The 14,529-nt window shown below is 43.6% G+C and overlaps 3 protein-coding genes and 1 long non-coding RNA gene across 6 annotated transcripts; 2 read left to right on the forward strand and 2 right to left on the reverse strand.

Moving 5' to 3' along the window:
* Positions 1 to 96: 96 nt before the first annotated feature.
* On the forward strand, positions 97 to 2,869 carry LOC112902237 (2-methoxy-6-polyprenyl-1,4-benzoquinol methylase, mitochondrial). 2 transcript variants are annotated; one of them, XM_025971201.1, is made up of 8 exons: positions 97 to 397; positions 470 to 596; positions 705 to 766; positions 1,113 to 1,172; positions 1,344 to 1,488; positions 1,802 to 1,873; positions 2,310 to 2,418; positions 2,504 to 2,869. In XM_025971201.1, the coding sequence occupies exons 1-8, from the start codon at positions 241 to 243 to the stop codon at positions 2,603 to 2,605; spliced, it is 834 nt and encodes a 277-aa protein (XP_025826986.1). In that variant the 5' UTR covers positions 97 to 240; the 3' UTR covers positions 2,606 to 2,869. The 2 variants fall into 2 exon arrangements, with proteins under 2 accessions (XP_025826986.1, XP_025826985.1); XM_025971200.1 differs by having other exon boundaries at positions 102 to 397; positions 1,113 to 1,268.
* Positions 2,870 to 3,059: 190 nt separating this feature from the next.
* Positions 3,060 to 9,134, reverse strand: LOC112902239. 2 transcript variants are annotated; one of them, XR_003230521.1, is made up of 4 exons: positions 8,963 to 9,134; positions 4,605 to 5,488; positions 3,683 to 4,407; positions 3,060 to 3,600 (listed from the first exon to the last, which is right to left on the reverse strand). It is a non-coding gene; the product is annotated as an uncharacterized LOC112902239 (long non-coding RNA). The 2 variants fall into 2 exon arrangements; XR_003230522.1 differs by lacking the exon at positions 3,060 to 3,600 and having other exon boundaries at positions 3,958 to 4,407; positions 8,919 to 9,134.
* LOC112902238 (CEN-like protein 2) lies at positions 6,743 to 7,769 on the forward strand. The gene is made up of 4 exons (XM_025971202.1): positions 6,743 to 6,948; positions 7,035 to 7,096; positions 7,225 to 7,265; positions 7,345 to 7,769. The coding sequence occupies exons 1-4, from the start codon at positions 6,748 to 6,750 to the stop codon at positions 7,560 to 7,562; spliced, it is 522 nt and encodes a 173-aa protein (XP_025826987.1). The 5' UTR covers positions 6,743 to 6,747; the 3' UTR covers positions 7,563 to 7,769.
* A 1,314-nt stretch (positions 9,135 to 10,448) lies between the features above and the next one.
* On the reverse strand, positions 10,449 to 11,274 carry LOC112903411. The gene has a single exon (XM_025972671.1). It carries the CDS (start codon positions 11,249 to 11,251, stop codon positions 10,835 to 10,837), a length of 417 nt encoding a protein of 138 aa, XP_025828456.1. The 5' UTR covers positions 11,252 to 11,274; the 3' UTR covers positions 10,449 to 10,834.
* Positions 11,275 to 14,529: the final 3,255 nt, after the last annotated feature.

A 14,529-nucleotide genomic window follows, 5' to 3' on the forward strand; every position in this document is an offset into this window, starting at 1 on the left:
GAGGCTTCTGTTGTCGATCTGCTTAAATCCGAAGGCCGAAGCCCACAGAACTATGGCCCAATTATCCATCCATCGGCCTAGCCCACACAGGTCACAAAATTCCTCATCGTCGTGTCTCGTTCTATTCCGTTCATCTCGGAACTCGCCGTCGACAGAGGAGACCACTCGCCGCCGCCGCCAGGCGCTAGGCCGCTAGCCCTTGCCGCTGCTGTCCCGCCCTCTCTAAACAAAGGGATCAGAATGGCTCTGCGGGCCGCAAGGAGGCTAGCGTTTTGTAGCCGCCAAGGACGCCGCCTCCTGCCCTCTCCGGCTCCGGCTCCGGCTCCGGCTCCGGCACCATGCAATCGCAAGGCGGTCCCGGCGGCGGCATTCCTCCACTCCCACGCCACCAGCTTCGGTACGCATCGCTGTTATCCGTCACTCCCGCTTCTTTCGAAGTAGAGATCCTGAAATTCTCGTCTTCCATCAGGGTACAAGCAGGTGCGCGAAGAGGAAAAGAGCAAATTGGTTGGGAACGTCTTCAGCAGCGTGGCCTCCAGCTACGACCTCATGAACGATCTCATGAGCGTCGGCCTGCATAGGCTGTGGAAGGACAGGTTGCTGCTGCTTACCCTTGCCGTTTCTTTTGTTTTCCACTGTTCCACACTCCAACCAACTTCGTTTCTTTTTTCTTATAAAAAAAAACTTCGTTTCTTTTCTTTCAGGCTTGTTTCCAAGTTGAATCCCTTTCCGGGGATGAAGCATCTCGACGTGGCTGGTGGAACAGGTAATACTCATTCCCTGGTTGCTTTCAGCTGTGTGCCATGGAAATAACAAATACAATTTTTACCACTAATATGAACAGTAGATGTTCTATCTTAATTTCCAATTCAATGTACCTGTATAATCAGTATATTGGTAGTTACTCCTTCCGAGGTTCTTGCATGGTCGATGCTATCACGTGCCTTTTAGTTGCGATCATGCGTCATGTTTATGTTTCTTGTTTTCTGATCTCTGTTGAAGGGTTCTATTTCCAGGAGTTCTTGTATAATTTTCAAATTCACTTTGTGCAGCGTGAAATTTGACGTAGGACAAAACTCTGATGCTTGTTCATGTCATTCCTATGATTTCAGGAGATGTTGCTTTTCGTGTACTGGAAAGAATTAAGAGCGTGGGCCACAGAGCTATGCAGGGTACTCTTACTGATACCGAAGAAGACACCCACATTTATGTCTGTGACATTAATCCAAATATGCTAAACGTTGGGAAGAAGCGTGCTGCAGAAAGAGGTCTCTACATTAACTTTTTAATATATTTTGCACCTCCATCTCAGGTGTGAATTCTGTTGTTCATTTTTTATTCAGGTTATAGCGGAGAACATTGTCTTAGCTGGATACAAGGAGATGCAGAAGCTCTGAGTTTTGAGGATGGATCTATGGATGGCTATACTATCGCATTTGGGATCAGAAATGTGACACACATTGAGAAAGCCCTAGCTGAAGCTTACAGGTTGGCTAATTTAGAAATACCAAACCAAAAAACTAGTAGTGCCTATGTTTCAAGTATGTTGCAAGCTGTCCCCACTGTTCTGAACTTCCATATCTGTGTCCATTTTTCATGTGCTGTATCCTTGGATTAAGTTTTTCTTCTTCAAGTGCAGTATTATGAATTAAGTTTTTCATGTTCTACTACGTTTGCTTAGTTGATGTTTGATGGTTCTAAAATCTCATTACTGTAATATGGATTGGCATGTTTTAGAGTCCATTTGCTTAGTTCACGGTTCTAAAACCTCTTTACTGTTACATTGATTGGCATGTTTCAGAGTTCTAAAGCGAGGTGGGAGGTTCCTATGCTTGGAGTTGAGTCATGTGGATGTCCCGGTATTTAAAGAGATGTAAGTTTCCTCAATCATTTATTTGTCTTTGTAGGATTAACTTGTATAAGAGATGATGCTCTGAATATTCTTTTTCATGTACGATAGCAAAAATAAACAAGCAAATACCAGGGCTACAATGTTTTGAACTATCTCGCAGTTCAAGTCCAAAAATCACAATTGGTGCTAATCATGCTAACAAATTGCCACCTTAGCAGTGTGTTAAACACTGTCAAGGGTGTCCAAATGTGATCATTTTTTTCTGTCTGTTGTAAAAAAGTTGCACTGTGTTGTTTATCCCTTAAAAAAATGCTAATATTGTCCTTGCTAGGGTTTTGTGAAAACAGAGTAAGCTTTCCTTCTCTGTTTGTTGGCAGTGAAAAAAGTAGTGCAAGCCTTATGTCGTACAGTATCCTTTTTTCCTGTCCTCTTTCAAATTTGCTGCCCTTTTTTTCAGCTACGATGTTTATTCTTTTTCTCTGGTTCCAACTATGGGAGAGCTGGTTGCTGGTGATCGACAGTCGTACCAATACTTGGTTGAGAGTATACGTCGGTTCCCAAATCAGGTAATGGGATAGATGTTAAGCTATAAGATAGGGGTGAGAGTGGCTATCAAAAATCAACAAGCTGACCAGACTTGTACCTCCGCAGGAAAAGTTTGCTCAGATGATCCAGGAAGCCGGATTCCAGAGGGTGGAATATGAAAACCTCGTGGGTGGTGTAGTTGCCATTCACTCTGGACTGAAACTGTAGAATAGCAATCTGAACCAGGCAGCGAGACTTGGGCTGTAGGGTTTTTTTTTCCATGTTGTTGGCCTCCGAACAAGGATGGATGTTTTCACCTCCTAAAAATCAAAAGATGAAGCGGCGTCATCCCATAGGAAGTGATTTTGCAAAGGGTGGCTCTCCAAAATGTAATGAACGACAGGCAGATTGTGTACCACCTACTTTCTTTTTTAGTCGACATAAACCCTGGTATACGTATTGCTAATTTATGCCAAGTAAGTACATTTCACATCCCACATGATGCACACAAATGAAGCAAACATTCCGGTTCTTCCTACTTTGATGATATGACAATTGTACATTGCATTTCACTACATGAATTTGAGTTATTTGAGTGTGACCTGATTCAGGATTTACTTCCTTTTGCCCCCCGCATCATGGCTACTGTCTGTCAGGTTTTTGCTCCTGTGTTGCTGCTTATGTGCTCTTTGCAGTGTTGCAACTGCGAGGGGTACCAGTAGTCAGTAGATCACTGCTGTGAATAAGAGATAAGATCTGTGAATGCTGTTGCAGTACATCGGCCTAGTCATCTGAGTCGTTGGTGCCGATCGAGCAAACTGGCAGCGGATCAGACATCACATGGTGCTTAGCTCAGTGGATTATTCAGAGGCGTGCTCTTGGTATCTGGTGACCATCAGAGCCTCAATCTACACTTCAGACTGCACTCGTGATCTCCGCTTGATGCCCGTGTCGTACTGTCGTTCAGAGTTTTCGCTTGAAATGCAAGTGGGTGCAGGAAAGAATCTGTGATGTTGCCAAGAATGTTGTACCAAGAAGTGAACCTCCAAAGAAAAGAGTCACACATCCTAGATGCCAAAGGTAGATGACTCAAGAGGCTCCAGAAACCGGTGGCCATTTCGGTGCGCACATCGAAAGCGAAACCACAATGCAAGTTGGTACTGCTTGGTGGGCAACTGAACTCGTTGGCATCACGCGAATGGATCCCGGATCAGAGCCCATTCCTGTGGATTTCAGTACAGGATGATTGTGTCCGTAGAGACAAGAACTCAATTACAATTCACAAAACAACGTAGACAAATTTACCCGTTGGCCTTCCTCTTCACTGCTCTTCTTCTGAAGCACATGCACGGTGATACCAGGACAGGACTACAACCAGACTTGTGCGTCCACAGAAAGGCTACACATTTGATGACTTTCATGTGCACAGTACCCGGACAAAAGTGCACGCCAAGATAAGCGAATTTAACTTCGGCTGTTTTCGGGTTATATTTATAAACTATTTCCACATTTTTCAGGTCAATTCAAATAACGCAGCAGTAGCAAAAAAAAAAAAGTCAAGGCACGAAATGCTCCAGTCCTTGCAGGGTGGATATGAGCTTAAGAGCTTTCATGCAACTGTTGTGATTGGGGGATAAAAAATGAATCTCTCCAAATCTCGTGCCGTTGACCGCCCAATCCATGAACCGAATCCGCACGGAACTTGGACACTGTCAACAACCACAATCACAACTTTTGAGTTTTACCTTGTGTGCTTGGATAATGACTAGTACTCAATCAAGGGGCGACATGATCCATGGAGATCTGTTGCAGCATGGCCTCTTGCTTCAAAAGTCTTCATGTCATGATCTGAGTATCTACTTGCCTCCCGGCATTGGCCCACAATGATCCTCCCGTCATTCAGGTTGGTTACTTACCACTCTACATATTCTAGGACAAAGGCTCAGTGGACGGCTCCTTTTTGCCGAGGGGCTTCAAACATCAGAGGTGTCCAATAACAGCTTATGACAATAACCAAGAAACATCACCATCTGCATGGAGGTGAAAGATGGTTATTATTGTGCTGTGCTGCAGAGATGTACAAATAGAAACTTGCTAATGAAGCTGAACATTGGTAAAGCAACCTTGGACTTTTATTATTGTTTTAGTATAGGTTAGAGAGTAACTAGTGAAGATTTTGATGTAACTGGAACTAGTCAAGATGCCATAGACACTAGTCACCACTCACCATTCAGTATACCGACCAAAAGATGCGCAGGGTACAAAAGCGGCTGTATACCAATTATTGGTAGCCGTCCGTTATTGCTCCCATCGAACTCTGGCAACTGACCAATTTTTATCCACAGAATACAGAACTAGTAAACTTCACTGGAAAGAAACTTAAAAATCACTGAAATCAGTGGAGAGAAAAAAAGAGAGAGAGAGAAACCAATGCAAATCATTTGATGTATGGATGAGAAAGCCCTAAACTGATATCGCTAAACTGGTCCAGTTTCCCAAAAATAGAGATTTTCCTACCCATGGAGCAGCTAACCATGGCCTTACCATTGGCTGGAACAGCTACGAGGTTCCACTACCTTAGCTAGGTGTCAAGCAAATATCATGGCCTTTTCTGGGAGCAGAAAGTTGTCACCAAGCTGTACTTGACTCCACCTCCACTTGCGCATGTTGCCAAGCAGGCATGATGACATTTGACCATAACAGAAGAATGCACAAACCTGTACTTGGCTCCACCACTTATGGAAATCTATAAAGATTTTTTAATACCTCAATCAAGAAGAACCTAAGAACTTTTTATAACTGAATTGACATCTATGCACAAGACAGCACCCCCACATGATGAAGTGGTGGCGGCACTGCGTTCTGTTCCTTTATTCTCTTCAGTGATGACTTGTCATAGCATTCCAAATAAAAGAATAAACAGATAATAATGGTAAATCAGCTGGTATCACAGTTCGATGAAAGATTCTAGCAGCAATTGAACTCAAAGCTTCTTTTTTCCTTAACAAAAAAAGAGGCAGCTAAATGAGGGTTGCCTAAACGAATAAGCCAGCAAAGATGAACATTTGAGGGTTGAGAGGCTTCCACGCGGACAGGGCAACATTGTATCCCCTAGATAATTAAAAAGAGATATTAGAAAACAGGAGGATAAGAATATCAGCAATTTCAGTAAACATCAAATCAGTTATGCCAAATGGAATTGATAGTTTCACCAAAAACCAAATTCCAAAGAATCATATTCCTTACTTTCCCCATTTAGTTCCAGAAAGGCCAGACTTCATAACTTGCCATAAATAATTTCAACTAGATGCCTTTTCTTGTTTCACATAAGGTATTTTAATGTGATCACCAGAAATCAGATGCTACTAAAAATTTTCCAGAATAGCTCATTTTTTCCTTTAAAAAGTGCAGAGTGGATACAAATTTGGTAAGGTGATTAAGCATCATATTCTGCAGACCTCAAAGGCTTCCACATCAACAGTGCAGCAAATTTTGTCTTCCAAGCCTGTGAAAAAATACCCCCCCCCCCCCCCCCCCCCCCCCCATTTTCCTTTTATCCCCACAAAAGCCATACTTCCTAACTTGACACAAACAGTTATGTAGAGATGCCATCTTGGTAAGAAATAAGATTAAGTTACTCGAAACAAGCTATCCAGAAATCAGATGGCAGTGGTTTTATGGCACACAACAATTTGATAACATGGTTAAGCATCAAATTCTGCTATGTGATTATCATGCGGACCCAACTTGTAGGCGGCAAACTCTCTTTACAACAAATACCAGATAGTTTAGCTTTGTAATCTTACTGACCCCCTTCGCTGAATGTGTTTATGTTCTATAAAGATATAACATATACATATTGATCTGTCATGTATTTTCTTGAGGACTCCATAGCGATAGCGTACTGAAGGACTTTGTTTCAGTCTTGAAAGAATATCTACAATGTGTTTATATCAGTAACAAAATAACACCACATTTGTAGTCATCATTATTCATATCAGATGGTTTTGAGGGGAATAATGCTTTATCCCAAGAACTTCAATGAAGATACACGAAGCAATGCTTGCATAGATTCTGTCTATAATTGATAGAGAAGACATAACACCCTTTATTGGCTTTCTTGGAAAAAGCGGTACAAGCTTCCTGTTGCCTTTTCAGCTGCATCCACAGCATACCCAACTAAAGAAACACACATGCTTCACATCCTCTTTGATCCTACAGTTGGCAGCAGGCTCCAAACCACTATAAATAGAGGCTTGTACTCTACCAGTGCCCAATAAGCAGTTCACAGCACATCTTTGAGTGCAATAGCTCGCTGCATTCAGTCAGATCACTTGTTGTGCAAAATACAAATACCTGTCCCTCCAACCATGTCTAGGTCTGTGGAGCCTCTCGTAGTTGGTCGGGTGATTGGAGAAGTTCTTGACTCCTTTAACCCATGTGTAAAGATGATAGTGACCTACAACTCAAACAAGCTTGTATGCAATGGCCATGAGATCTACCCATCAGCAGTTGTATCTAAACCAAGAGTGGAGGTTCAAGGGGGTGATTTACGGTCTTTCTTTACATTGGTTAGCAGTCAAATTCTTCATAGTTGAATCCAACCATTCTATATGTACCATTCCTTCCTTAATGGCCAAAGTTCTTTGAATTTCAGGTTATGACAGATCCAGATGTCCCAGGGCCAAGTGATCCATATCTAAGGGAGCACCTTCACTGGTAATATTCAGCATTTCTTTACCTCAGGGATTGCAAGATATCACACCTTGCATACATAAAAAACAACATGTTTCCCGAGCACTTAAAGCAAGAGCGGTGTGGCTAAATTTCATCCTTTACATTTGCAGGATCGTGACTGATATACCTGGTACAACAGATGCCTCCTTTGGTAGGTTATTCAGCTGGTTCGTGCTTAGTTGATTCCATGTTCCATTTGTTCTTTGAATTAACAACCATGAGTCTTTCAGGGCGAGAGGTCATAAGCTACGAGAGCCCAAGACCTAACATCGGTATCCATAGGTTCATTTTTGTACTCTTCAAGCAGAAGCGCAGGCAAACTGTAACTGTGCCATCCATCAGGGATCATTTCAACACCCGGCAGTTTGCTGAGGAAAATGACCTTGGTCTCCCTGTAGCTGCTGTCTACTTCAATGCACAGAGAGAAACTGCTGCCAGGAGACGCTGAAACACTGTCCACCTGATGATAAACAAGGGCCTTCTGATCTTCTTTCTACGAGGACGATGATCTTATTCTACATCACCCTATAAATAAGCGAGATCCATTTTGCAGAGTGTATCAGTGTTAGATTGTTTTCTTAGTGTCAAGATTGGGAATCATGAATGATCAATGCTTGTGGTCAAATTTTATATATAAGACAATTTTTCACTGAAAGTCAGAAACCAGGGCTGGACATCCCCCACAGGCAAAAAAGTACATGAATATACGATATCTTCTAATCTAGACATAATGATATGATCTATTCTGATTTAGAGTTCTAACTTATCTTAACAATCCACAAATGTAAAATTCAAACCTATCAAACAATTGGTTTTCATATCCTCCGATGAATGTGAGAATTTCTAGGTTCAATATTAAACATGGTTGTTAAAAATCTCATATATACCCAAGTTGTTTCATTTTGATATATAATAGCAAAAGAAAACTAAACAGAGTTTCAATTGACTGGATGATTGGACCTTTTCCTTAGTAATCATTGAGTGGCAAAAGATGCAATGAAAGATGACAAAGGAAGCACTAAATAAGTAGGACGGAATCTTATCATAGGTGGCAACTTCAACACCGAGTACTTAGTTGCATATAAGAGTTACGCTACAAATCATCACACATTTATATTTTACAATTCAAAAATCATTTTATATTTTTATTTATGAAATGAAACCCATTTATTTTGACGATGACATGTTCTGAAAATTGGCCATAGTTAGAAAATGCTTCCCCAAATTGGCCATATCCTAGAGGTTTGTTTCTTTTTTTCTCTCTTGCTCTTTCCTTCCCTGTGCTTAGCACACGGAGATCACACTGATGGCGTCCCAGCTATGCAACTGTTCATTTAACTATAGTAGCTTTTGTCCTTTCTGAACTTTAGGTTCACTAGAGATTCGACAATAGTAGGCAACTTTATTCTTTCTGGTCTCTAGGTTCCTATGACATGCAACCTAATTTCGCTCAGCGAAACGTGGAACACACAGCTAATCTGCAGCAGCCCAGTTTTATCACGGCTATATAAAATCAAACACAACATTTTTTTGCGACGAAAATCAACTCAGCTCGAGTATAGTATCTAACGTTCACGAGAATGTTATCAAATGAAGTCACATAAATATCAGATATCTGCTGGTCTGGATTAGGAGACAATCAAAGTAAAAGTAGCACAGTTGTGGCCAAGGCAGACAACTAACACACCTAGCAGGCCATGATAGTTTTCGCTAATTGAAACGTATAAGTGGAACTACTAAACCAGCAGCACCTAAACAAAGCATCGAATGTTTCAACTTTCAACAAAAAAAGAAATATGGAAACCTCAACCCGGTCAGAGGGAGGGCGGGGACCGAGCAAATCCTCACCGCTCGCCGCCGCCCCCATCTCGGTGGAAGCAATCGCTGAGCGGCGAAGCGGCGCCTACATCCCCCAGAAGCCGGGGCCTGGGGGATTGGAGGCGTCATCGCCGCCGAGGCGGCTCCCCCAGAGTCCTGTGCTCAGTGCCCCCATGGCTTGGGCGCCGGAACACTGGCGGACTACGCCAGCGGCTTTGGAAGACGAATTTCTGTGCGCCCATTCACATGAAACTGGGTCGCCCGCTAGTGGGCCCCTGGCAAGCCCTCCGCTACCAGGCCCATAAATGGTTGTGGACCTGAATCATTTTGGACCATTGTTGTAAAGGGTCCTTTGGGCTTACTCGGCCCATGCTATCACACCAGCACGACGTTTGATCGGAAAAAAAAAAAACCATAGTTGATCCCGCCAGAATTCAAATCCTAGACTCGATGCTTGTATTCATTAATTTTAGGAGCACAGGCGGGCAACAATGGAGTTGCGTGTTGAGATTGTGAACTGGTATACAAAATTAAATGATTTATGAGTTTGATAGTTGCGTGATAAAAGATATATATCAAGATCATTTTATCTTCATCTTTATTGAAGTGCTAGGATACCATAATTCGGTCCCGCGGTCATTTATTTTGCTTCACGACTCACGTTTTGGATGCGGTATTCGCATTTGTTCAAAGATTTCTAAACATCTATTTCCTCTCGCGACTCGGAGATTCGGTATTCACGGTTGTTCAAAAGATTTCTAAACATTTATGACCTCGGCGTCACTCAAATTTTAATGCAGTAGTATCAACTTGCAGATTGCTGCATCCGTACATCATAGTTAGCCTCATATCCCAACATGCTATATAAATACACTGGTGCAAGACATGTAAGATATGTAGAAGACGCTGGCTACCATAGAAGCAACACACCCACACCATACTTGCACAAAATGGCTACAAAAGTAACCCTTGGACTTCTGGCATCTGCTCTAGTTTTCACCATGTTTGCAGCACATCAAGCTTGGGGCGAGCCAGACTGCTACGCCGAGAAAGAGTTGGTCCTGCGGAAATGCAGGTTCACCATCAAGATCCCAGGAGACTACGTCCGTCCAAATCCTTCGTGTCGTGTCGCTGTGGACCATGCTGACATGGCTTGCATCTGCCACATCCTCACCATTGAAGAGGAGAGCACAGTAAGCATAAGTAAGATTCTTCGTCTTGCCGCGACTGTGACCAGCCAGTGCCAGCAGGAAGCCGATGCAGAAGTAAGTCGTTAATACTATTTATATTTTTTACTAGCATGTATTTATTAAGTACAAATTGAAAATTTTTATTTGCAAACTTTCATTTATTTAGTATAGATACTAAATATATATGATGTGTATTTTGTTTCTCAGGTTTTACTGTTCCAGCGCCGCTATCGTCATCGCCACCAGAAAGAATTAATATCGGCGTAGCTAGCTTGAATATCTTATCTTTAGCCATGGCTAGTTAATGAATAACAATGGAATCAATGTTTTAAAACATTTGGTTGGATTTATTTATAATGCATATCTCTATGAGAATTAGTCTCAAAAGAGGTGGAAGGGACCTATCATTTGCATATCAATACAATAATTGACACATGACGGAGCTATGCATATATTTGATCACAAATCTATGGTTCAAAACTTCAAATCCTGATGTGCAAGCTTCCTTTTAGAATCTTATACCTGAAATAAAAAGGAGTTTGATAAAGCTCGACGAGTCGAAGTTATACTTTCTTTTGTCTAGGATCATTTACACGAAGTTATTTATTCTCACCACGCTACGACCGGGCCACAAATGAGTACAGAGATGGATCATATTGGGCCGAAAATGCAGACTCTGGGCTTAAGCCACTGGACCTATAGCAACTCTTGCTCAGTATCTCTGAAAGTAGTAGTTGCCCAAGGTCTCGAATCCTCTGCTCGAGAAGCACAACCTCGCCGAACTCCCAGCCGACCGTCCAAGAAACCTCCTGCCGACGCCGCCGGTGAAGATGAGCCTCCTCGAGCTGTGGTAGCCGGAGTAGGGGTACGACGTGCTGGCCGCGACCGGCACCGCGTTGCTCACCGAGCGCACCGGCAGCAGGCAGTTGGCCAGCAGGGCGTGCCCACCAGCATCGTCGTCGGCAGCAGCAGCAGCAGCAGCAGCAGCAGCAGAACGGCCGTCGAGGAGGGCGATGTCCAGCTCGAACAGCTCGTCCTCGTCGACGTCGGTGACCGCCGCCGCCGTCGCCGGCCGGTCGGCGTCGTGGTTGGTCGTCGTGATGACCTTCGCCTCCAATCGCAGCGCCATGTTGTGATTACCGCTCTCTGCTGCTCGTGACATGGTCTCATCAGTGCACTGGGGGTTTATATGATGATCGAAGCTTTGCTTGCACGTGCCTGTCACGCGTGTGGCATCGGCCCATGATCAGGGTGGGTGAGTTTGTTCTACGATCTTGGTAAAGATGGTTGGGAAAATGTCGCAGAGGATGATACTGACAAATACTGTGACTCGGTAGAGTAGGCTGCCTAATTCCCATCCTTTTCGTACTTTTTAGTTATGTTATAAAACCGTCAGATTTGAGCCAGAATATTATTAACTACTACTTGTGTAATCCCAAGGGTTCTTCGTTCTATGATAAAAAAAAGTCAATTCATGAGGCAGACGTACGTGTACAATCCAAATGGCAATGACATGAACGCTGTTTGGACTTGGTTCTATCATAGTTCTTTTATACATTTTCAGATATTCTACTTGGACAACTAAGATAGAACAAAGCGCCCAAACAAACAATGCATGCGTATGTAGAGTAGAGACACTACGCTGATCACTGCTGAGAATTAGCACAAAATGCAACCACTGCAGGTTCATCATCAGTTCCTAGTAACCAACTTGCCTCACCTATATGTACTACTACTAGTACCAATACAAGTTAACTAACCATGTACTCTGCATATGCTCCAGTTCATTAGCCTACCCAATAGGATCAGGCAACTAGCAACTAACCTAGCAGTGCTAAGAACAAACAAAAGACAAGTGCGGCCTCCACGTCATCTGGATCCGTGCATGCGTGCGCGAGCAGTCGCCGCTTCACTTGGGCTGCTGCTTGCCGGCCCCATTCAAGCTTTCGCCGGCAGCAGTGTGGCCGCTGCCGGAACCGGAAGGGGCGACCTGGGAAACCGCCGACGCCGAGGCATGCTGCTGCTGCTTGCGCTTGAGCTCGGCGAGGAGGGCCTTGTTCTCCAGGTCCAGCTGCTGCGCCTTCCGCCGCAGCCGCTCGTTCTCGTGCATCATGCGCAGGTTCTCCAGGCACAGGCTCGAGTTCACCCGATCCATCTATCCTGTTCCTGTGCCTTGTTGCTGACCTGCACATATGCATCCGAAACCACAAAAATAAGGTTCAGAAAACACATATATGTCAGATGCTTGCAGTATTATTAGTACGAGCGTATGAACATGTCAAAATGTGCATGATCCAAATTCAAACAAAAACTTCAACTTGAAACAAGAAACGGAGGAGGATTTCAAGAGAAGGCTCTGCAGAATTTCAAGCACCTCTCTCTGAAGCCTGAAGCGCCGTTAGCCTTCAAATGCAGATGATGTGTAGGGGGAAAGCTCGATGTGTTCCGCTGAAGTATGCGTGGGTGCCTATTTATAGCCGGCCATCGAGCTCCACAATGGAGAACCACCGGCCAGTGTTAAGCTCATCATGTAGTGACGAGTCAATGCTGTGCGTCATCTATCATCCTCCTGCAGCTGCAGACTCGAGGCTGGGTGAGTGTGGTAGCTAGCTGTCAACAAAGTGAGATGATGGAGATGAATTGATGACGCAGTCCAGGGAAGAAGGTCCAAAGATACGCCATCATCATGTTCTCCTTCCTCCTCGGTCTTGTCAGTCTCTTGTTCTTGCCTTTGACGCTTCTTCCGCCTCTCTCCCCCCCTCCCCTCCGAGAGAGTAGACAAGCTAAAGCTCGGTGTCAAAAGGTCAATGGGCATTTTAACCTCTGCACTCGATTACATCTAGTAGAGTACTGCAAAGTGCAGTGTGCGTAGAGTACTCAGGCTGTCAACTCAAATGTTCTTGCTGATCCTGCAACAGATCCCTCTTGCTGTCCCGATGCATCAGCGAATGATGGCCAACTTTAAGTGCAGGCCATCCCATCTCCGCTGCCTTCAGTCAACTGCATGCCCCCTTATTACTGCTGAGCAAGGGAAGCCATATCTACCTCCTTCAATCCTCCATGATAGATGGTGCCACATCACTTCACTGCCAAGAATTGTGAACAATATCTTATCTTACTCCCATTCTGAGCAGCGAGAGAACACCACCAGATAAAACCTTGACTCTTTTCAAAGATTGTGAAAAGATAAAACCTCCATCAACATGTCCTACACCAACCTTCCCTCTAACACCCCAAACCATGAAAGCTTGAAGCGTCAAACACTCAAACCGGCCCACAAACCCTTAATCTTAACTGTTTGTTGGAGAACGAGGTACTTATTGTGAATCTCAGCATATAACTATTAGGCAAAAGAGTAAAAAACACCCAATAATGTATATCAATTATTTTTTGCCAAAAACAATACCTTAAGATAGATTCTATTCTAAAATTAGTGATGATGTAGGCCAAAAGAAATAGTGATGCATTATGTTCTAAATAAAAAACAAAAACACTATAGGACGAAAACCCTGCTGGATGCTACCAGCAGCAATGGGTGCAGGATTTGGATTGTTTGTCTGCCCTTGTCTGACTTGACTTGTTGACCCCAAAAACTGAGCTGAGCAGACCAACCATGATGACAGGATGAACTGCAGTTGCTGTCAGACAGGCAGGCAGGCAGCCCATCCTTTCTAGTGTATTTTTTTTCTTTCTCCGAAGGGTTGCTGCTTGCACAAATGCACACGGTGAAAATGGATGATATATTTGATAATCCCACTGCCCCCTTTTTTTAAAGTATAGAGAAGGATAGAATGAAAAGTAACGGATGTTGGAGCGAATACCAGAGGATGTCAGTTTTGGCCAGTACTAGATGACACTGGAAGCCGGGAATGTGAGCTCAGCACTGCCTCAGGGGCTGTCACATACTCACATACCCTGGGCCAGCATTGCTAATTTGCTGTGCTCTCTTTCTTGTATTGGTTCAAGCCTTCAAGGTGTGTACTCTGCAGGGTGATGAGTACTGCGAATTTGCTGGAAATCGATTGGAGTTCATGTCTGGAGTAAAAGCCCTGGGATGTGCAACAGATTTCTTACTGTCCCAAGGCAAGAACTCATGATGATCAGCATGCAAGGGCATGTCTTCTCTTCTCCAAAACTCCAACAGCCCCATACTTCAAATGCTCCATGCCTCCATCATGACATTGGCATGTCACTTCGAGGTTTGGTTTTGAACGACGGCTCACACTACACTTCGAGAAATTTTACTTTGTGCTCCTTGTTATATCCAGGTTCAGTTATGTCCTATTGTTCAACATTTCAGTCCAAATTCTAAGTCTTCTGTATTACTGCCAGACCACCATTTTTTCCTTTTTTTCTATGTGATTATTGTTTATTATTCCATATGATATTAGAGAGTGGAAGCCCTAC

Source organism: Panicum hallii, chromosome 8 (assembly GCF_002211085.1).
Source record: "Panicum hallii strain FIL2 chromosome 8, PHallii_v3.1, whole genome shotgun sequence".
Lineage (NCBI taxonomy): Eukaryota > Viridiplantae > Streptophyta > Magnoliopsida > Poales > Poaceae > Panicum > Panicum hallii.